Consider the following 23,606-nt stretch of genomic DNA (forward strand, 5'->3'; position numbering starts at 1 on the left):
GGACAAAAAAATGAATCATCTGTTCCACCTCCTCCTAAACATACATAGAAAATAGAAGCAGGAAGAGGCCATTTGGCCCTTCGAGCCTGCACTGCCAATCGTTATGATCATGCCTGATCATCGAGTTCAATACCCTGATCCCACCTCCCCCCCCTCCCCCTCCAATTTCCCTTGATTCCTTTAGCCCCGAGAGCTACATCTAGTTCCTTCTTGAAATTACACAACGTTTTGGCCTCAACTACTTTCTAATAATAATCTTTATTATTGTCACAAGTGGGCTTACGTTGACACTGCAAGTTACTGTGAAAATCCCCCAGTCACCACACTCCGGCGTCTGTTCGGGTCCACTGAGGGAGAATTCAGAATGCCCAAAATACCTGTGGTCGTGAATTCCACAGATTCACCACTCTCTGGGTGAAGAAATGTCTCCTCACCTCAGTCCTAAAAGGTTTACCCCTTATCCCCAAACTGTGACCCCTAGTTCTCCCACACCATTGGGAACATTCTTTCTGAATCTACCCTGTGTAATCCGGTTAGGATTTTACAAGTTTCTATGAGATCCCCTCTCACTCTTCTAAACTCCAATGAATATAATCCTAACCGATTTAATCTCTCCTGCACATCTTTGGATTGTGGGAGGAAACCGGAGCACCCGGAGGAAACCCACATAGACACGGGGAGAACGTGCAGACTCCGCACAGACAGTCACCCGAGGCCGCAATTAAACCCGGGTCCCTGGAATGGAAAGTATAAATTAAAAATCAGTCGCGTTACATTTTACAAATACCGGACACCCAATGGAAACGGGGCGACACGCTGGCCGGGATTGCCTCACCCTAGTGAGGGTGCTGACCATTGGCTGCTGGCAGGATCTTCCCGCCCCGCTGAAATCAATGGCCATTCACGACGACCACCTTCACTCCCACCAGCAGGAAAGGTCAGAAAATCCGAGCCGCTGTCTTCCGATGTGGAGCTCAGTAAAGATGCTCCAGAGAATACCGCCCAACTATTCATGTTGCTGCTCGGTCCCCCAATTCTGGGCAGCACGGTATCACAGTGGTTAGCACTGCTGCTTCACAGCTCCAGGGTTCCAGTTTCGATTTCCCGCTGGGTCACTGTCTGCGTGGGTTTCCTCCGGGTGCTCCGGTTTCCTCCCACAGTCCAGCTATGTGCAGGTTAGGGGGATTGGCCGTGCTAAATTGCTCTTCGTGTCCAAAAGGGTTGGGTGGGGTCACGGTTGGCTTGGGGTGGGATGCTCTTTCCAAGGGCCGGTGCAGACTCGATGGGCCGAATGGCCTTCTTCTGCACAGTAAATTCTATGATTCTATGATCGCTCATCGCTCCACAATTGGTGGCCGTGCCTTGAGCTGCCCAGGCCCAAAGTTAGGGGGCCTCACGGTAGCATGGTGGTTAGCATCAATGCTTCACAGCTCCAGGGTCCCAGGTTCGATTCCCGGCTGGGTCACTGTCTGTGTGGAGTCTGCACGTCCTCCCCGTGTGTGCGTGGGTTTCCTCTGGGTGCTCCGGTTTCCTCCCACAGTCCAAAGATGTGCGGGTTAGGTGGATTGGCCATGCTAAATTGCCCATAGTGTAAGGTTAATGGGGGGATTGTTGGGTTACGGGTTACGTGGGTTTAAGTAGGGTGATCATGGCTCGGCACAACATCGAGGGCTGAAGGGCCTGTTCTGTGCTGTACTGTTCTAAAGTTCCGAAATTGCCTCTAAATCTCTCCGGTCTCTCTTTGGAGGTGCTTACTAATGCCTACCTCACCAATCAAGTTATTGGCCCCACTTCATATCCCATTTGTTTGATAACGTTCCTGTGAAACAGCCCCGGGGATGGTTCACTGCGTTAAAGCAGTTCCATAAAACGCAGACTATTGCTGCAGTGCCCACCCTCATTCACCCAGTACAGTGGCTGCTCAGACCCCCGACACAGCACTGAAATCACCCACCAGCCATGTATTATTCATGATTTCTAATCGTTCACGCTCAGAAATATCAGTGCAAATACAAAAACAAACACGTTTCCATAGTGGCGAGACGATTGCAACAAATTAAAACATCCATCCATTTCCTTTTTGCCACAGGATTCCGACTTAAATGTTCACTTTGAACTCGTAGGTTTCTGGCTGTAGTAATGGTTACGGGAGGCAACGACCCTCCCTCTAGCGAGTCCGCCCTCCACCACACACTTCGGGGGGGGGGGGGGGGGTGACAATTTTAAAATTGCATCTGCCTGGGGACGCAACCCGTTCCCGAATCGCGGGAGGAAGGCGGGACGATCACGTGGGTGGATGGAGTTAAGGTCAGCTACGATCTAATTGAATGGCAGCACAAGACTGAAGAAGGCGCTTGTGATAGGGTCCTATCTCTGGGCTAGAAGCTCTGGGTTCAAGTCCTCAAACCCCAGGACTCTGTGTTGTTCCGTGATGTCTTCCCAATTCCAATGTCCAGTAGGAGATTTCCATGCCATTTTGTTCTTTCTGTGTCTGCAGCTGAGTTGTCCTGTAGTAAGCATCCGAAGCCAATCCTGGTACCATGTGTTGTTCCTCGTGTCTTAATAAAGCTCGTAGTCTCAAATGTGGAGAAGATGCTTTATTGTGAATTTGTTCTCTCTTCAGAGCTTAACTTACGGCTACCTCAAATGCTGCCTGCTTGTGTGTCTGTGTCCTGCTACGAGTTCTGCCTTCCGTGATGTGTGTCGTCACTTCCTGTCCCTGTGTATATATAGCTCTCCCGTGCTCCCTCTAGTGCTTGCTCAGTTGTATTGCATCTACTCAGATCTACGATCACCACAGACTCGATGGCCAAGGAAGGTGTGTCCATAACGGAGCTAAACAGGTCGCCTGTCACCCTGCAAACCCTCCCAACACACCAGTGGCAGATGGTCAGAATGGGAGAGATTCCTGGTCAGTCACGTGGTGGAAAGAATGTGAAATTCTGCCAAAACTATGCAAGGCAGTAGTTAGACAACACCTGGAATACTGTGAACAGATTTGTCCCCCTTATCTAAGGCATTGGAGGCAGCCCCGAGAAGGTTCACTCGGCTGATCCCGGATACGGAGGGTTTTCTTTGACGAGAGGTTGAGTAGGTTGGGCCTGTGCTCACTGGAGTTTAGAAGAATGAGAGGCAACCTTATTGAGACATATCGGATTCTAAGGGGGTTTGACAGGGTCGATGCTGAGAGGTTGTTTCCCCTTGTGGGAGGGTCGACGACTAGAGGGCGTCATCTCGGAGTAAGGGGTCGTCCATTTAAATCAGAGCTGAGGAGGAATTTCTTCTCTCGGAGGGGAGTGAATCTGTAGAATTCGTTGCTGTAGAGGCTGGGTCGTTACGTATGTTCCGTTCCCGTACCGGCCTCCCCGAACAGGCGCCGGAATGTGGCGACTAGGGGCTTTCCACAGTAACTTCATTTGAAGCCTACTCGTGACAATAAGGGATTTTCATTTCATTTCATGTTCAAGGCTAAGATAGACAGATTTTTAATCAGTAAGGGAATGAAGGATTATGGGAATACGGCGGGACAGTGGAGCTGAAGATTGTCACATCAGATCAGTCACGATCCCACTGATGGTCAATACAGATACAAGCAGCTGAAGGGGTTCTTTCTCTGCTGTAAAACTCTATGACTATGAATGGCAGCGTATATTCAATGGGCCGAATGAGCCACTCCTGCTCCTACGTCTTATGAAGCCTCCACCATCACTATCAGTAGCTCCAGATTGCAACATGCGTGCAAATAAGTGTTGCCACAGCAACACTCCGAGTGGACGGTGACGTTCCATCACCCCTAGACCCTAAGAGGACAGCAAAGAGCTCTATGGCTGGCAGGACAAATAAACAGAGTTACACAGCTTGGTCTCCATCTTCCAGCTAATGGCAACTTCATTCTGCAATCAATGGGTGGCAGTTTAATGCCCTCTGCCCTAATGCAGGGAGGATGCTGACTCAGCTGCCCCCAGCGTGGACCCTGTCCCTGCAAACACACTTTCACGTTTCAATGTGAGCTACTAAGTTTCAGCCGATTTGGGGTTCCCGCATCCGATACTGAAGAGGGCCTTTAGCAGATGGTGGAATCTGCAATGAAATAAGAGGCAGCACCATCACGCTCCGGCTCTTACATAAAAGTCCCACATGATTCCTTTCACATCCGTGACTGAGCAGAATTCGTACTGAAATATGAGACACAAAACTAAAACAAAGGTTCAGAAATATCTCCCGGAAGGGGGAGATTCCACAATTTCGTTGAACGTCCAGCCTGTGATGCGCCCCCCGTTATTAATTTAAATTGTTTGTTGAATTCTAGAACTGAGTCACAACTGAAGTAATTTTAACAAGGACAGCTCCCAGGATGTGCTCCCTGCAAACATCACTCCTCGAGGGATGGCTGCCTGAATCCTCACGCGAATGAGACATTCCCCAGGACGCGCCTGCTTTCCACTGTCCCCCCCCCCCCCCCCCCCAGTGCCGGTGCCGTGGGAAGATGTGCTGTCGGGAGGTGCCATTCTCCGGATGTGGCGTCAAGCTGAAATCCCGCCCATCCTCTCGAGTGGACTAAAACGGCACCCCCTCCCCCCTCGAAGGAAAGCGAGGGAGTTCTCCCCGGAACCCGGGATTGCCCAACTCCTAACTGCCCTCTGAACTGGACTAGCCACAGTCCTAGTTCCCAGATTTCAGCAGTCAAGAGAATTCAGCCTCTGATCTCCGGGTAAACGTTCTCCAAGACGGCCTTCAGGACACGCGACAACGCAAAATCGCCGAGCAGAAACCTATAGCCTAGTTCCGCACACATGAGTACGGCCTCAACCGGACCTTGGATTCATACCGCATCACATTCATCCCCCACCATCTGGCCTGGGCTTGCAAAATCCTAGCAACTGTCCTGGCTTGAGACAATTCACACCTCTTTAACCTGGGTTATCTCTGGATCTGTAAAGACTTAATTACCTGCAAATGCTTACTTTCAAAGCATTGTCTTGTATCTTTGACATTGTCTATAATATATGTTTCTGGAACATACCTACCTCTTCAATCACCTGAGGAAGGAGCAGTGCTCCGAAAGCTAGTGATTTGAAACAAACCTGTTGGACTTTAACCTGGTGTTGTAAGACCTCTTACTGTACTCCCTATTATATACAAAGAAGAGGTTACCTGATTGGCCCACTAATCAGTGAACTCAGATTCCAATTGGACTAGTCTACGTCATTACAAAGACACAGGTCAGGAGTGTGATGGGATACTCTGCCTCTCCACTTGCCTGGATGAGTGCAGCTCCAACACAAGAAGCTCGTCACCATCCAGGACAAAGCAGCCCGCTGATTGCTCTCTCTTCCACAAACATTCAAACCCTCCACCACCGACGCACAGTGGCAGCCGTGTGTACCATCTACAAGATGCGCTGCAGTATCTTACCAAGGTTCCTTAGTCAGCACCTTTTTGTACTTTTCTTTGTTCTTGTGACATTTAAGGGGCATCTTGACAAATAGGTGAATAGAATGGGAATAGAGGGAGATGGACTCAGGAAGCGTAGAAGATTTTAGTTTAGACGGGCAGCATGGTCGGCACGGGCTTGGAGGGCCGAAGGGCCTGTTCCTGTGCTGTATTTTTCTTTGTTCTTTGTTAGTTCACCATCCAAACCGCCGACCACTGCCATCGAAAAGGGCAAGAGCAGCAGATACCTGGGAACCCCACCACCTGGAGATTCCCGTCTTGGAAATATGTCACCTTTCCTTCGCTGTCGCTGGACTAAATCCTGAAAATTGAAATGAAAATCCCTTATTGTCACAGGTATGCTTCAAATGAAGTTACTGTGAAAAGCCCCTAGTCGCCACATTCCGGCACCTGTTCGGGGAGGCTGGTACCGGAATTGAACCGTGCCTTGGTGAACCTGGCCTGCCTTGGTCTGCTTTAAAAGCCAGCGATTTAGCCCTGTGCTAAACCAGCCCCCTCCTCCTTTTTCACATTCTCTCCCAAATCAGTAACAGATGCAATGTCAATCCCCATGTCAATAACAACGATCCCATCCTCCCACCAAACCCCAAACATTAGCCCGCATGGTCACATAAACAAATGACAAAAAGGAATCAGGAATCAGCCAGAGTAACCATTAAAACACACCACCCCCCTCCCCCCAAACCCCCCCCCCCAAACTAATGTTCGATGTTATCCAGTTCTTGAAAGTGCAGAATGAATAACGCCCATGAATTGTCTGACCCCCTCCATCCTTCCCCTCAGTTCAAACTTAACCTTCTCAAGAGTCAAGTATTCCAGCAGGTCCCCCCGCCACGCCAGGGCACAGGGTGGAGAGGCTGCTCTCCAACCCATCAGGATCCGCCCTCGGGCGATCAACGAGGCGAAGGCTACAACATCTGCCTCCACACCCGTTTCCAAACTTGGCTGGTCTGACACCCCGAATATGGCCTCCCGAGGGCCAGGTCCAGTTTCACGTGCACCACTTTAGAGATTACCCTAAACACATCCTTCCTGTAATCCTCTAGCTTTGGACAGGACAAAAACATATGAACGTGATTTGCCCACCCACCCCTGCAACGTTCACACACATCTTCTACCCGTTCAAAGAATCGGCTCATCCTCGCCATTGTAAGGTGTGCTCTGTATACCACCTTCAGCTGTATCAGCCCCAACCTCGCACACGAGGTGGAGGCATTCACTCTCCGGAGCACCTCACACCAGATCCCCTCCTCCAGACCCTCTCCCAACTCTTCCTCCCACTTTGCTTTGATCCCTTCCAGTGGTGCCTTCTCCTCTTCCAAAATAGCTCCGTAGACCGCTGACACTACCCCCTTCTCCAGTCCCCCTGTCGTCAGTACCTCCTCCAGCAATATGGAGGCCAGCTCCACCGGGAAGCGCAGTATCTCCATTCTGGCAAAATCTCGAACCTGCATGTATCAAACTATTTCCCCCTGCTCCAGCCCATACATCGCTTCCAGCGACCCCCAAGAAACAAATCTTTCACTGTCTTAATCCCCTTCTCCTCCCATTTCCGAAAATTTCCATCCCACTTCCCTGGCTCAATCTGTAGTGCGCCGCCTGTCCATTTTCTGGATATCTGGCGTTGCAGTCCATCTGGCGTAGGTACACCCACAGTGCTGTTAGGGAGGGAGTTCCAGGTCTCCTAGCCTTGTACTACCAGCTTATAGAAGGAGCATTTCATTTGTCGAATTTATCCGATCGTTGTCCACCTCAATCAAATCTCCCCTCAATCTCCTTCGCTTCAAGGAGAGAAACCCCAGATTCTCCAACCCTAACCTTAAATCCCCAGAACCACTCTGGTAAAAGTCCCCTCTCAAGGAGCCTCACATCCTTCCTAAATACATGGCCTGTTTGGTTCACTCCATTCGCTTTTAGGTTTCTTAACTGTTACAACCCTATCCATGTTTCCCTGCCAACGGTGAACTGGCAACTCCATTCCCTGAATGATTCCAGCATTGTATTTGGGATTTTGTCAATGATCTGTGGGCTGACCCAAAGATATCTGAATGGGGGCCAGGCGATTGCTGCATCGCGATTGCAACATGGACTTTCGGCTGAAACAGAGATATCCAGAAAATGGAGCAAGACTCCGCATTTATATAACGCCTTTCATAACCTCAGGACCTCCCCAAATGCTTTACAGCCAGCGAGGTACTTCATGGAACATGGCAACTGCTGTAACGTGGGAAACGCAGTAGACAATTCGAGCACAGCAGGATCCCACAAACAGCAATATTGTAAGGGCCAGCTTATCTAACCCTTTACGGATTTTGATTGAGCAATAAATATTGGCCAGGACCCCGGGGGCTACGGTTGGGGGTTTCTTCAACAGAAGTGACCATGGGACCCTCACGTCCACCAGAGGAGATAGATAGGGCCTCAGTTTCTCATCTGGGAGTTGCACCTTCCACAGTGGTGCACTGGGAGTGCCGGCCTCGGGCTTGTGTTCGAGTCTCTTTCGTGCTTAATCAACGTTCCTTTTGTCCCCTCCTGCTGAGGACATGGCTCATCCCTCGATCCTGTAATAGTGCCGATGCCCTCACATGTAGGAGGACTGCGTGTTCCAACATGCCCCACAGCACAGTTAACATGATCGCTGCAGAATTTCATCTTGCTGTCAGCACTCATGGTGCAGAGCCAACACCATCATTGCGTGGGCAGATTAAGCCACTCTGAACTGTTGCTATAATCATAGCTCCCAGGCTGGGTGACAATCTGCTCCCAACAGTCGTTCGAATCCACACCCACCCGCCCTCTTTGCCACTCGCTGGGCGGCAACTGGTGCCAGGGCAAAATTCCTTATGGACACCGACCGTTCTCCGTGCGCACATACTCAGCATGTGTTGGCAGGGCTATTCCGCTTTGGAAGCCATCACAGCCCACCCTGACTAACCTCACCCGTGGTCTACATCTCCACACAGAGCAGCAGTCCATGCATTGGCAATCCTGGCTTATTACCTCCCCTCTTAGCTGAGGAGCAATGTGACTAATTTGATCATGCGATCTTGATGGGAGTTCAAATCTAGAGTTCGAACACTGTAACTAAATGATGGAGCGGGCATCCATCTTAGCTCTACGTTGACATCACAGATATTTCCATTAATGTGCAAGATGGCGATTTTGGAGCGTGAACAGCACATTATTGCAATTGGCAATTAGGCATTTATCAATCTTCTTCCAAGAACGTGACTCAAAATCAACACAATTTTGAATGTCTCGATTGAATCTCCCCCTTAACCTTCTCTGCTCAGAAGAGAACAATTCCAGGGCAGCACGGTAACACAGTGGTTAGCACTGTTGCTTCACAGCTCCAGGGTCCCAGGTTCGAATCCCGGCTTGGGTCACTGTGCGGAGTCTGCACGTTCTCCCCAGTGTCTGCGGGGGTTTCCTCCGGGTGCTCCGGCTTCCTCCCACAGTCCAGCTATGTGCGGGTTAGGTGGATTGGCCGTGCTAAATTGTTCTCCCCGTGGCTGGGTGGGTTTCCTCCGGCTTCCAGAGTCCAAAGATGGGTGGATTGGCCATGATCATTTGCCCATAGTGTCTTAGAAAAAGGTTAGGTGTGTTTCTGGATTATGGGGACAGGGTGGAGGTGTGGGCTTGGGTAGGGTGCCCTTTCCAAGGGCCGGTACAGACACGACGGGCCGAATAGCCTCCTTCTGCACTGTAAATTCTATGATTCTAAATAACTCTAAATAAATTCCCGTACCAGCCTCCCTGGACAGGCACCGGAATGTGGCGACTAAGGGCTTTTCACAGTAACTTCATTGAAGCCTACTCGTGACAATAAGCGATTTTCATTTCATTTTCATTTCAACTGGGCATTGGCATCTTACCACTCGACACGAGGAAATCCTGGCTGCCGGGCGACCTCATGTCCTGGTGCCCAACTGCCAGCTATAATTCAAAAGACGCAACAGTTTTGAAATTGACTGGGGGCAAGATGTGGAGCCTCATTCATTCCCAGAAGATAATGTGGTTGCGATTACAGAGAGCTGATGGAACGTGCTCAAAGCTGTGCATCAACAATCAGACATCGGGCGGATGCAAGTTCAAGCAAGTTCTTCCAATCTTGCATAGATCAATGGTGAGGTTATACCTGGAAGATTGCGTACAAACATCCGCTCTTTGAAAAGGCCATTGGTGCAAAAAGCAGTGTACTTCTAATGGGATAAATGATTGAGGCCTTTACCATGAGTGATGCGAGGCACTGACGATGTTTTTGTGACTGGGACAGTGAACACAAAGTGGGGGTGGGGGGGGAAACAGTTCATTTATTAATCCTGAAGACAAAAACAAAAAGACAGACTTGCATTGATACACCAGCTCATCCCAAAGCGCTTTACAGTCAATGAAGTACTTGCCTTTCGAAATGTAGTCACTGTCGGAATACAAGACCAATTTGGGCAAAGCAAGCTCCCACAAACAGCAATGTGATAATTCACGGATAATCTATTTTTCTGGTGCTGGGTTAAGGGATCAATATTGAGCTGGCCACTGGGGAGAACTCCCCTGCCTGTCTTCCAAATAGTGCTGCGGGATCTTTTATATCCACCTGAGGAAGCAGATAGGGTCTCAACTTAATGTCTCACCCCAAACTCAGAGATCAGGGAAATGATTTCTGTACACAGAGCGAAGTAACCAAGCAAACAAGGATGTCATTATCCCCATTAGGAAGAGCGAGAGAAATGCAAAGTGTTACATGTAAAAAGAAAGGGAGTAAAAAGCTCATTTGCCGTTGACGTTCTGGGAGCATTTGTGCAGAATCCTTTCCCCAACTGACCGTCAGAGGGGGTGAAGTCTATCAGAGGGGGATTGGCCAAGTTGTCAAGGCCAATATTTACTGGTCATCCCCGGTTGCTCTTTGAGAACATGCAAACATAGGAAATAGGAGCAGATGTAGGCCATTCAGCCCCTCGAGCCTGCTCCGCCATTCACTCAGATCATGGCTGAGCTGTTTGTGGTAAGTTTCCCATCTACCCCTGTGATCCTTACGCCCAAAGGCAGCGCGGGGTAACACGACCGGTAGATGTCTCTATAAACACGTGGAATGACGGTTGTTCTGCACTGTGCCGGAGCTGGGATTATGTGGGATATGTAAAACTTTCTTCCGGAACTGGGGTTCTCGCACCTCCGCTTTGTAATTTTTCTATTTGTTACGGTGGCGTTTAAGAATCCGCGATTGGCCCTGCAGGGGTACAGGTGAGTCATTGGTCCCTCTGGAGTTGAGGGAGATATGTTCCCGTGCACCCGAATATGGAGCGATCCTGAAGAGCAATCGCTGCTTGGGAAGGTGTGTGCCATTTTACCATGTTTTCCCCCCCGGCTTTATCCTTCTCACTCTTGGCTCTCTGGCGGTGAATATAGAGGCACAAAATTGAGACTAACAATTGGGTCAGTTATATGGCCGTTCCCCCATTTCCCCTCTGTATCCATATTTGTTCAGCCGTTTGTGTGTGCTGAGCTCTACCATTCCTGTGGTTTTGGTTACGTTATTTGGTTCAAATGAAAAACCTCATTAAGAATACTTTTTTTTAAAAACTCGTCGCACATCTCATTTTGCAGTTTGTGTGCAAATTATCTGCTGAGTTTGCCAGCATTAGGGTTATTAATTTTAAAGGTTTACTTGTTTTCATCGAAATGCCCAATGGAACATCGTTATGATTGCTGGAGATTCCCTGGAGAGTAGATCATTTATGAGGGATTGTATGATGTCCACGCTAAGCAGGTGTTGGATCATACAGATGATATAATTAATGGGAGAAGCCAGGTCTGTTTGTAGTTTTGCAGTTTGGTATGGGTTCGGAAGCCTGCTACGAGTTTTTAAGTTGAACAGCAGTTTTGCCAAATACTATCAGGTTGAACAGAAGCTTCTGACCAGACAGGTTGCTCCCGAAAAGTTCTCTCTCCAAAAATTCTCTATACAGATAAACAATTAATCTGAAGCAAGTAATCTGTTTGTTAACTTCATTTATAAGGGGGCAGCACGGTGGCGCAGTGGTTAGCACTGCTTCCTCACAGCGCCGAGGACCCAGATTCGATCTCGGCCCCAGGTCACTGTCTGCATGGAGTTTGCACATTCTCCCCGTGTCTGCATGGGTCTCATCCCCACAACCCAAAGATGTGCAGGGTAGCTGGATTGGCCACGATAAATTGCCCCTTAATTGGAATTTTTTTTTCTAACTTTATTTATAAGTAGCATTGAACTGTATGGGGTTGCTTGGTTGGAATATTTGGAGTGAAGGTGTAAGCCGTAAGTTTATTTTTTTCCTCGTGTCTAAGAACTATTTTCTTTGATGCTAAAGTGGTTAATTCTGTGTTTAAAGTTTGTGTTAACATAAAAGATACCTATTGGTCAGAGTCAACGCTCCTCGGATGAACCGTCATTGGGGTTCTTGTCCGGTATCCCAACAAAAGTTGGGGTCTGGTCCAGGATCGTGACAATTTGGTCTTAAAATTTGAAAGTTCTAAGACTCACTGTTGTACTGCAGAGGGGTCAGAATAATGTGATAATGCTTTTTTGGAAAATGGATGCCCATAAATGCGAAATACGTTTTGCATTCTTTCATGGGACGTGAGCAAGATCAGCATTTATTGTCCATCCCGAACAGCCCTCAAGGCGACGATGATCAGCCATTGGTCGGTGGTGGGATCACCTGACCCTGCTGCTGCCGCCAATGGGATTTCTCATCGAATCCACCCCACACCGCCAGGAATCCTGTAGCGATCCATCACGGGACCGGTAGATGCCGCCAGAAGACCTCTACCACTGGATCGGCCTCAACTGGATTATTACGTCCAATTCTGGGCACTGCCACTTTATAAAGGGTGGAAGGGCCTCTGGAGAGGGTGCAGAAGGGTTTTTTGAGAATGGTTCCAGGGATGAGGGACTGTTCTCCTCAGAGAGGTTGGGAGGAGGTTTGATCGAGATGTTCTCAATCATAGGATCACATAGAATCGCAACAGCGCAGGTGAAGGCCACTCGTATCTGCACCTGCCCTCTGAAAGAGCAGCCTACCTTGGGCCACTGCCCCCAACCTATCCCTGTAACCCCACCTAACCTTTCTGGAATTTAAGCATGGCCAATCCACCTGACCTGCACATCTTTGGACTGTGGGAGGAAACTGGAGCACCCGGCGGAAACCCACACAGACACGGGGGAGAAAGTGCACACTCCGCACAGATAGTCACCCGAGGCTGGAATTAAACCCGGGTCCCTGGCGCTGTGGGGCAGCAGTGCTAACCACTGTGCCACCGTGCTGCCCACCGCCATCATGAGTGGTCTGGACAGAGTAGATAGGGAGGAGCCGTTCCCGTTGGCGTGAGGCACGAGAACACCAATTTAAGAAGCTTGGCTAAAGAATCACCGGCAATATGAGGAAAAACCTTCTTTTTTAAAAAAAATTGTAGCAAGCAATTAGAATCTGGAATGAATTGCCCAAGAGGATCAGATTCAATCTTGGCTTTCAAAAGGGAATTGGATAAGCATGCGCGAAGAGAGAATGTGCAGGGTTATAAGGGAAGGGCAGGGACTGGGGCAAGCTGAATAGTCTTACAGAGAGCTGGCATGGACACAACGAATGGAATGGCCTCCTTCTGCGTACAGCTGCGATTCTAGAGCATGCCCGGCCAACAACAGACGCTTTTTGCAATGTGCCACTGATTGTCCATTTTCAAAGTGGTCAACATTAATGGTAACGGTATAAAAAAAAAATTTCAGATTCTGCTCTTTTCAAAGAGGACCAAACTTTTTAAAGAGTTTGTTTCCTCTCCCTTTCATGCATGGTATTATTTACAAGTGAAGAGCTAGACAGCACGAAAAACCAGGCTTTTGTTCTTTTGTTCCCACTTCGGTGCAACCACGAAGATTAAACTCCACCAACAAAAGAAACTATTCAAAGTCAAAGCGTTCAAAATAAAACACAGGAATCAGATAACTAGTTTTGGCTTTTAATGGAAGTGCCCTCGCGATAAACTAGGAAGAACCCCATACTGGACAGGGATGATGATAAGCGCTGGGGGTGGGATTTTCCAGCTCGCCCTCCCCATGGAGTATATTTCGGCAGCAGAGGCGACACGTCAGTGGCTGCTGGTCGGATCTTTCGGTCCCGGCAAAGTCTACGGTATTCCGTGTGCCCGTCGCCAGGGAAGATGGCACGTGGAGGGTCACCTTCTGCGGGGCTGCCGAGATGGGCCAGGAAATCTCGCCCCGAGTAGCTTTAATAAACGTTCGATAATTATAATGCCCATCCTTTAGAAACATCAGGAGCGGGATTCTCCGACCCGGGGGGGGGGGGGGGGGGGGGGGGGCGGCGTGAATCCTGCCCCGCCGCTCCGACGCCCGCTGCCGTATTTTCCGGTGCTGGTGTTCGGGAGGGGGCAGGGATCACGCCGCGCCGGTCTGGGGCCATTGGCAACGCCCCCCCCCCCACCCCACGGCAATTCTCCAGCCCCCGATGGGCTGAGCTCCGTCGGTTTCTGACCAGTCCCGCCGGCGTGGATTGGACATGGACCCACACGGCGGGAGCTGGCTGATAGGCCGGCTGGTGCGGTCCTTGGGGGGAGAGGGTATCTGGCCCTCCACGGTGGCCAGGCCCGCAACCGGGGTCCACCGGTCTGCAGGCGGGCCTGTGCTGTGGGGGCACTCCTTCCTTCCGGCCCTGGGCGGGGGCCCCCACGGTGGCCTGGCCCGCAACCGGGGTCCACCGGTCTGCAGGCGGGCCTGTGCCGTGGGGGAACTCCTTCCTTCCGCGCCCGTTACCATAGGGCTCTGCCATGGCCGGCACGGAGAAGACACCCCCTTGCGCCTGCACTAGAATATGCCGGCCGGTTTGTGCCCATGTGCGGAACAACGGCGACGGCTCTGCGCGTGCACTAACTCATGCCGGCTCTTCGCCGCCGGTTTGCGCGGCACCAACCCCTCTGACGCCGGCCTAGCCCTCGGAAGTGCGGCGGATTCCGCAACTTCCGGTCGGCCCGTTGGCGGAATGGTTTGTGCTGCTTTTTACGCCGGCGTCGGGCCATTGCGGTACGAATCCCGCCTAAAGTTTTCCCAAATTATGTCCACGTTACTTTTGAATTCCGGCGCTTTGCGACTTGGTGAAGCGACACCCAATCCATACACAGCAAGATCCCATAAACAGGTAAAACGGCCAGCTTATCTGTAAATCTGAACTCATCCAAAATGTTGGTTCCCGTCTTCGACATCGCACCAAATCCCGCTCCCCTATTACCTCTGTGCTCACTGGCCTACATTGACTCTCGGTCAAGCAAAATCCAAGTTTTGAAACTCTCATTCTTTCTTTCAGATCACTTCATGGTGTCACCCCCTCCTCGTCCGTGGAACCTTCTCTAGCTTCCAGGACCTCTGCAATACTCCATTTCTGATCTCTCGATTCGATAGATTTTTGTTAAGCGGAAGATATTAAGGGAAAAGGGCCAAAAGGAGAAACATGGAGTTAGGTCACAGATCAGCCATGATCTCATTAAATGAGGGGCTGAATGGCCCACTCCGGTTCCTATGCTTTTATGGATTCCCTGGTTTAGTTGGTCCATCACCGATGGTTGTGCCTTCAGCTGTGCAGGCCCTGTGGACGGCTTCCAATGCCAGTATATCGTTCCTTTGACAAGGAGACCAAAGCGGTTCACAAATTATATTTGATAATGCTCCTGCATGCATTGAAATGTTACTCTGTGCTAAATGCATGCTGTTGTTTGAATGATGTTGGTTGACAGATAAATATTAGTTAGAATACCTGGAAATGTCCCCTGCTCTTCTCCACATAGCGTCAGGGAATCATTTACGCCAACCTGAAGACTCAGACTTGGTTTAACATCACATCTCGTCCCTCGGTACCGAGTTCAAGTGTCAGGCTTAGAATGTCACTTCAACCCATCAGGTTCCATCTCGAAGCCACGCTCACACTTCCACCAGTGGACACCAGTCCAACTTACGATAATGTTCAGGTGGCACGGTAACACAGTGGTTAGCACTGCTGTCCTACGGCACTGTGGTTCGATCCCACCCCGGGTCACTGTCCATGTGGAGTTTGCACATTCTCTCCGTGTCTGCATTGGTCTCAACCCCCACAACCCACATGTCTGCAGGGTAGGGGGATTGGCCACGCTAAACTGCCACTTAATTGGGAAAAAAATAATTGGGTACGATGTTTTTTTTAAACTTACAATAATGTTATTTGATTAATAAGGGGATCAGGGATTATGGGAAGAAGGCAGGAGAATGGGGATGAGAAAAATATCAGCCATGATCGAATGGCGGAGTTGACTCGATGGGCCGAGTGGCCTAATTCAGCTCCTATGCCTTATCATCTTATGTTCGTTCGCAATAGTCAACTCAGGAAGTTCTGCTCAGTTGTTGCTACCGCTGCAAGCATGGAGTGATCTTGGGCTGAAACTCCAAAGACCAAACTTAAGGCAATGGCCTTGTCATCTCCACGCAAGGTTGAGAGAGCTGGACACATTTAAGGGCGTCACATCCGAGAGCTTGGCTCCCGCATGTCTCCACCACCACTGGGAAGCGGGACGTCAAAAAGAACATAAAGTAGTGAGAGATCAGGGAGAGATTCAGGGTGCAGATTCTTACAGGCACTCGTTTGGCAGAAAGCCATTCACCAAGACGGATGCTACTCCTGAGAGACAGCTTGTTGAAACGGCAAAGGAAGGAGGGGGGGGGGGGGGGGGAAGAAAGGAGAGAGATTATCTGGGACAACAAAACGCTGGTGTGCTTCCTTGCCCATTCTCGACCTCCGAACCTGTTCATTGCGAAGCAGCGCAGTCTCCTCGACAACCCAGATGTCACAGCTAAACAAACACATATACCTCCTGCTTCCTGTTTCAATATGCATAGCCTTACAGCTACCTACACTCAAAAACCATCTGGCATTCCTTAGCCCATCTGCTAAGCCGATCGAATACGGATCTCTGCAGCCTTCCCATTCTGGCCTCTCGAGCATCCCCAATTCTCACCACTCCACCATTGTTATTCAATATAATCATGGCTGAACCCCTTTTATGAACTCTACTTCACGGCCCTATTCTTCAATTCCCGCAGTGCCCAGTCACCTATCAATCACGTCATGGCGTGGGGGCGGCATGATAGCACAGTGGTTAGCACTGTTGCTTCACATTGCCTGGGACTCGTGTTCGATTCCCAGCTTGGGTCACTGTGCGGAGTCTGCACGTTCTCCCCGTGTCTGCGTGGGTTTCCTCCGGGTGCTCCGGTTTCCTCCCACAAAGTCCCGAAAGATGCGTTTGTCAGGTAAATTGGACATTCAGAATTCTCCCTCTGTGTACCCGAACAGGCGCCGGAGTGTGGCGACTAGGGACTTTTCACATTAACTTCATTGCCATGTTAATGTAAGCCTACTTACACTAATTTTTTTTAAATTTTAGAGTACCCAATTATTATTTTTTCTCCAATTAAGGGGCAATTTAGCCTGGCCAATCCACCTAACCTGCACATCTTTGGGTAGTGGGTGAGAAATGTGTAAGAATGTGTAAACTCCACACCAACAGTGACCCAGGGCTGGGGTTTGAACCTGGTTCCTAAGTGCCACAGTCCCAGTGCTAACCACTGTCCCACTTGCCACCTCTCTTGTGACTCTAATAAAGATTATTATTATTATATACTCAGCCCGTTAAGAGTGGATGATGAGTGATCTGGAGTGCACTGCCAGGAAGTCTGGTGGAGGCAGGTTCAATCGAGGCATTCAGTGATTATTTGAACAGAAACAATCAATGTGCAGGGTTACAAGGAAAAGACGGGAGAATGGCAGTAAGTGTGATGCTCGTTTGGAGAGCCAATGCAGAGGCTAATGGCCATCTCCTGGGCCATTAACAAATCTATGATTCTGTGAAAATAGTTGAATAAGTTCTTTCATTCTCAGTCCTAAACCGTTAACCCTTTATTCTGAGACAGCGCCATCCCCCTGACAATTTTATACACTTCAGTGAGAGTTCACGTCTCATTTTTATAAACTCTAAGAAATTATAGACCGAGTCGATCTTTCTTCATGGGACAATCTCATCAGGCTAGGAATCAATTTAATGAATAGCAGCACGGTCGCACAGTGGTTAGCACAATGGCTTCACAAAGGCCAGGGTCCCAGGTTCGATTCCTGGCTTTGGGTCACTGTCTGTGCGGAGTCTGCACGTTCTCCCCGTGACTGCGTGCGTTTCCTCCGGGTGCTCCGGTTTCCTCCCACAGTCCAAAGTTGGTAAGAAGTCTTACAACACCAGGTTGTAAGTCCAACAGGTTTGTTTCAAACACTAGCTTTTGGAGCACTGCTCCTTCCTCAGCTGATGGGATAGGGTGGAAGTGTGGGGATAGGGTGGGAGGTGCGGGCTTAGGTAGGGTGCTCTTTCCAAGGGCCGGTGCAGACTCAATGGCCTCCTTCTGCACTGTAGTTTCTGTGAACCCTGGTTATGCTCCATCTCGGGCAAGTGCAGAATATCCTTCCTTGGGTAAGAACAAAACTGCACACAGTACACCAGATGTAGTCTCGCAAAAAGTCTTATGTAAAGGCAGTAAAACCTCATTACTATTTGCCTTTATCACCAAGTGATTACAGTATATCTGTTTTTCTAATTGCTTGCCGCACCTGCAGTTGAGCTTTTCATACAAAACGGACTCGCAGGTCCCTCTAAATAGAATTTCCCAATCTCTCACCTTACAGAAAATGTTCCTCTTCACCATTTTTTCCTTCCGCAGTGAAGAATGCCACGTCATATTTGACCTGTAACATTCCTGCCCACTCACTTTAGCTGCCCAGACCGCTTGGCAGCCTCTTTGTGTCCTCCACACGGCCTACCTTCCCACCTAGCTTCGTAACCTCAGCAAACCGACTCACACTACATGCAGTCACCTCACCTGAACCATGATATGGATTATAAACGGTGGAGGGACGAATCCTGGAGGCGCCCCTCTAGTTGTAGGCTGCCATCCCGAAATTGACCTGCTTATTCCTACTTGCTCTTTCCAATCAGTTAATCAATTGTCAACCCACGGCAATACATTGTTCCAATTGCTTAAACCCTAGTTTTGAGCACCAAAATAACAATTCTATGAACCCACTTGTTTGGCAACTTCATCAAATGCTTTTTCAAAACGCAAATACACCACATCTACTGGTCCCCCTTATCCACCCTGCTAGTCAACTACCATTTCCCTTTCATAAATCACTGCTGTCTCTTCCCAATTATTCTTTTTTTAAATTTAGCGTGGCCAATCCACCTACCCTGCACATCTTTGGGTTGTGGGGTGTTGTACGCAGCGAGAATAGAACATAGAACATAGAACAATACAGCGCAGTACAGGCCCTTCGGCCCTCGATGTTGCACCGACATGGAAAAAATCTAAAGGCCATCTAACCTACACTATGCCCTTATCATCCATATGCTTATCCAATAAATTTTTAAATGCCCACAACGTTGGCGAGTTCACTACTGTTGCAGGTAGGGCATTCCACGGCCTCACCACTCTTTGCGTAAAAAACCCACCTCTGACCTCTGTCCTATATCTATTACCCCTCAATTTAAGGCTATGTCCCCTCGTGCTAGCCACCTCCATCCGCGGGAGAAGGCTCTCGCTGTCCACCCTATCTAACCCTCTGATCATTTTGTATGCCTCTATTAAGTCACCTCTTAACCTTCTTCTCTCTAACGAAAACAATGTGCCAACTTCACACGGACAGTGACCCGGGGCTGGGATTGAACCCGGGTCCTCGGGGCAGTGAGGCAATAGTGCTAACCACTGCGCCACCCCGTCTCTTCCAAACTGTATTACGATTTTCTATGCTCCTAATATTAGATTCCAGCATGTTCCCCTCCCACTGATGTCAGGCTAACTTGCAGGTAATCCCACTCTTTTCTCTCCTTCTCCTTTCCTGAATAGGGTTGCGTTTTCTACCTTCAAATCCTGTGGGAACATTCCAAAACCTAGGGAATTCTGGAAAATCAAAACTAATGCTTACACTACACTGTGGGCACCACTTATAAACCCTAGGATGTAGGCAATCAGCTCCAGGGGATGTGTCAGCTTTTAGTCCCACAACTTTATCCAGTTTATGGGCGGCATGGCAGCACAGTGGTTAGCACTGCTGCTTCACAGCGCCAGGGTCCCAGGTTTGACTCCCGCTTGGGTCACTGCCTGTGCGGAGTCTGCACATTCTCCCCGTGTCTGCGTGGGTTTCCTCCGGATGCTCTGGTTTCCTCCCACAGTCCAAAGATGTGCAGGTTAGGTAGATTGGCCGTGATAAATTGCCCTTAGTGTCCAAAATTGCCCTTAGTGTTGGGTGGGGGTTACTGGATTATGGGGATAGGGTAGAGGTGTTGACCTTGGGTAGGGTGCTCTTTCCAGGAGCCAGTGCAGACTCGATGGGCTGAATGGCCTCCTTCTGCACTGTAAAATCTATGATAATCTATGACGTGCTTAGTAGGTGAATTGGACATTCTGTATTCTCCCTCAGTGTACCCGAACAGGCGTCAGAGAGTGGCGACTAGCGGCTTTTCACAATAACTCCATTGCAATGTTAATGTAAGCCTACTTGTGACAATAAAGATTATTATTATTCTTCAAGACCCTCACTCTCACCAAGCCATCGATTTTCAATCAGGGTTCCCTGAGACCCAAGGGTTTTCTTTTAGAGTGCCCAATTCATTTTTTCAAATTAAGGGGCAATCTACCCTGCACATCTTTGGGTTGTGGGGGCGAAACCCACGCAGACACGGGGAGAATGTGCAAACTCCACACGGACAGTGACCCAGAGCCGGGATTCGAACCCGGGACCTCGGCGCCGTGAGGCCGCAGTGCTAACCACTGCGCCACCGTGCTGCCCGAGGATGCAAGGGTTTGGCTAGCATCATTTTCAGGTCATGTGAACATTGTACCAAATTTTGCAAGATATATTGTTCATATATATATAATTAAAAATTCATTAAAAATGTTTGCAGTTTCTTTCAATTGTTCAATAGCGGTTTAATTTATTTTCATTTTGTTTTGTAATATATATGAAGGAGAACAGAGATAGAGAGAGAAAAGGTTAGGGTTCCACCAGACTTCAATGTATTATAAGGATTCCTCGCCAATTAAAGGTCAAAAAGCACAGCACTCGACACTTGGTTTCCCCAATATTTTAGGATGTTTGCTCGTGTCATCTGTTGTGACGACAGACTGGTCGGCCTGGATTTTCCTGGGTCCTGGAAAGAATGTTTACCAGGATCAGTTTATGGGATTTTGGTGCCTGAGTTGTCACCAGCACGGGATAAGGGTACCGCTGGTGTGGGTCTCAAACCCACACCCAGCACCCCCAACCTGGCTCGCTCCATCGCAGAGATAAGACACATCTCCCCGCCCTCCAGAGTTTTCACACAGTCATACCAGCTTTTCAAGGACTCGTGGTTCATGGCCCAAGAGGTACTTATGAACCATGGTCTAGACGAGGGAACCTTTGGAGAGGTTCACAAGCTCTTACCCCGCCAACGCATGCCCCTACAGCCATCCCCCATGGCCTTTCCTACCCGCAAGACGTGAAAAGGGGTTCCTCATACCTGTGGTAGGGCGATGCTGAGCTGTCGCTGGAGGGACTCTTTCTCGTGTCCGAGTTCTCGCAGGCGTAGCTGAGCCCCGGCTAGGCTCTCCTGGGTCTCCCGCAGGCTCTCCAATAGCCGCTCGCGCTCGTTCAGCATGTTGACCATGAGCTGCTCAAAGTTGGCATCGTCCGACCCGTACTGAGAGCCCCGTCGGTTGTCCTCATTAATGGTCGGCATCACTTCGCACATCATCTTGCCACAGTTAGACCATTGGAAACCTTTAGAGATGCGGTAGCAGCCAGTGGCAGCGAGGGGAGAGGAGCCTCAGCTTGTGTCTCGGTGATGTGTGTGTGTAGGGGGGGGGTGTGGGGAGGAGGGGGAAGGGGAGGGGGGGGGAGGGGGGAAGGTACAGCAAATCCAGGCAGATTGGTGCTAAAAACAGAAATAAATGAGGAAAAAAAAATATGAAAAGAGATCCACGATTATTAGCCTGACAGACACAAGATCAGAAATTTACTTCAGTTTTACAAAGCAGAAGAAATTATTTACCGTTTCATAAGTTAAAGAAAACTCATAAATATGTAACGTGGGGATGTCACAGAAAGAGTGTTCCCTGAACAAGGCTCCGGTGTCCCTCTTGCACTTCAACTGGCTGCTGGGATCACCTCTTGCTCTGGCGGCCTGCTGTTGGCAAGATTACTGAACTTGGCAAATGGACGTCAACCGCATAAAACCCCATAATCCTGGGAAGCTGCAGGCAAATACCCAAGAGAATGTCTGCGTGTGCGTGTGTATACGCGTTTGTCTTTCCACATGTGTGTGTGCGTGTGTATCTGAGATTTATGAGATCTCCGGTCTGTACCCAGGTTAAAAATGGCGGTAGACTTGATGTTAAAAGTCCAAGTTCCTTTGCAACGGATCTGAAATCCCAAAATGAAATTGCCTCCCTCTGCCTCTACCAACTCCACAATTCCCACCCTCTGCTTCTTTTAAGATACCAACTTGCATTCCCATTGCATGTTCAACACAGCGAGGTGTTTTACAGCAGCATCGCCAAGCAGATTGGACACCATGTCCCATAAGGAGTCATAAGGTCAGTTTGGACAAAGAGGTGGGCTTTAAGGTGCAGGGGTGGGGGAATGTTGAAGGTGGGAGGTTGATCGGATTGTGACCTCGACTCCACATTCCTGCTGACCCCCAATAACCTTCCCCCCCCCCCTCATTAATCAAGAACCCATCCAGCTTTGCCTTCAAAATATTCAAAGACTCTGATTCCTCGGCCGTTCAAGGTAGAGAGTTTCAGAGACTCACGATCCTCTGAGAGAAAACATTTCTCCCCATCCCCATTTGAATGGAGCGTGCCCCTTATTTTCAAACCGGTCAGAATGGGCCCCCTCAATGCTCTTCATCAGACCTTCCTCGGCATTCGGATTTAGCCACCCTCAAACGGAGGTCACAGCTTTTTTGACATTCGTCCGAGGGGGCAGACAGAGCCTCAGTTTAACATCTCATCCAGAAGGTTGTACCTCCCAACAGTGCAGCACTCCTTCAGTGAACCAAAGGTGTTACTTTCTCCCACCCTATAGCATCGCATCCCATCAGCACACCCTCCTATTCCTTTCCCAACCACGTGTTTATCCAACTTCTCCTTAAATACGTCCATGCTCCAACTGTGGTAGCGCGTTTCCCATTCTCACTCCTTTCTGGGTAAAGGAGTTTCTCCTGAATTCCTTATTGGTGACTAGCTGATATTTATAGCTCCTGGTTTTGATCGTCTCCACACTTTCTCCACCTTATCAAAGCCGCTTTATAAAACTTTAAAAGCCTTGATTAGGTCGCCCTCAACCTTTGCTTTCCCAGAGGGATGAAGAGCCCCAGAGTGTTCATCCTCTCTCGATTGTTAAGTAATGGGTTAAGAGACGTTCCAATTAGTTGTCTCGTTTATGTTAAGTATCCAATAATTGACACTGATATGTAAAGGGAATTCAGGTGGCCTTTGTGTCAGGTGATGTAATGATAAGAGTTTTGCGCAGAGTCGGTTAAAGTAAAATAAAGGCGTTTGTGGAAAAGGAGCAGAACCTTTGACTCTTTATCCTACAGCAGCTAAACGTCTAACAGATGGTAGCAGAGGATGGTTGCTGTGCAAATGTGAAGGGTTGAAAGATACAACTTTTCCAGACCAAACCAAGGAGTGAGTGGGAAAAAAAACAAAGAAAGATATACGGCTGAACGTAGGATAAAGATGGCCGAATATGACTGTCCCCTCTTACTTTCTGAAAGGGGATCGTACGGCCAATGGAGAAGTGCCGTAGTTATGTGGACGAAGGTAACTGTCTTGGGAAAGAGAAAACAAAAGTATGGCATTGGCTCTTTCTCTACTTTATGACAGTAAAATCCGAAGCAAAGTATTTTCTGAGCTGGAATTAGAAGAGTTAGACTCAGAAGGTCTGGAGACTCTATTACGTTATATGGGTAAGATTTATAAAAAGGATGACTTGTTAAGTGCGTATGAAGCGTGGTCGGATTTTGATAGGTTCCGGAAAATAGAGGATTTCTCGATTGAA

At 49.1% G+C, this 23,606-nt stretch overlaps 1 protein-coding gene across 5 annotated transcripts in view; it reads right to left on the reverse strand.

Moving 5' to 3' along the window:
- Positions 1–21,419, reverse strand: part of ppfia3 (PTPRF interacting protein alpha 3) — a 103,756-nt gene extending 82,337 nt beyond the window's left edge. For all 5 annotated transcript variants that reach the window (XM_038783580.1, XM_038783578.1, XM_038783579.1 and 2 more), the window contains exon 1: positions 21,061–21,419. In XM_038783580.1, the coding sequence (XP_038639508.1) occupies positions 21,061–21,294 (234 nt within the window). In that variant the 5' untranslated portion in view covers positions 21,295–21,419. The remainder of the gene's footprint in view (positions 1–21,060) is intronic.
- Positions 21,420–23,606: the final 2,187 nt, after the last annotated feature.

The sequence above is a fragment of the Scyliorhinus canicula genome, chromosome 23, assembly GCF_902713615.1.
Source record: "Scyliorhinus canicula chromosome 23, sScyCan1.1, whole genome shotgun sequence".
Lineage (NCBI taxonomy): Eukaryota > Metazoa > Chordata > Chondrichthyes > Carcharhiniformes > Scyliorhinidae > Scyliorhinus > Scyliorhinus canicula.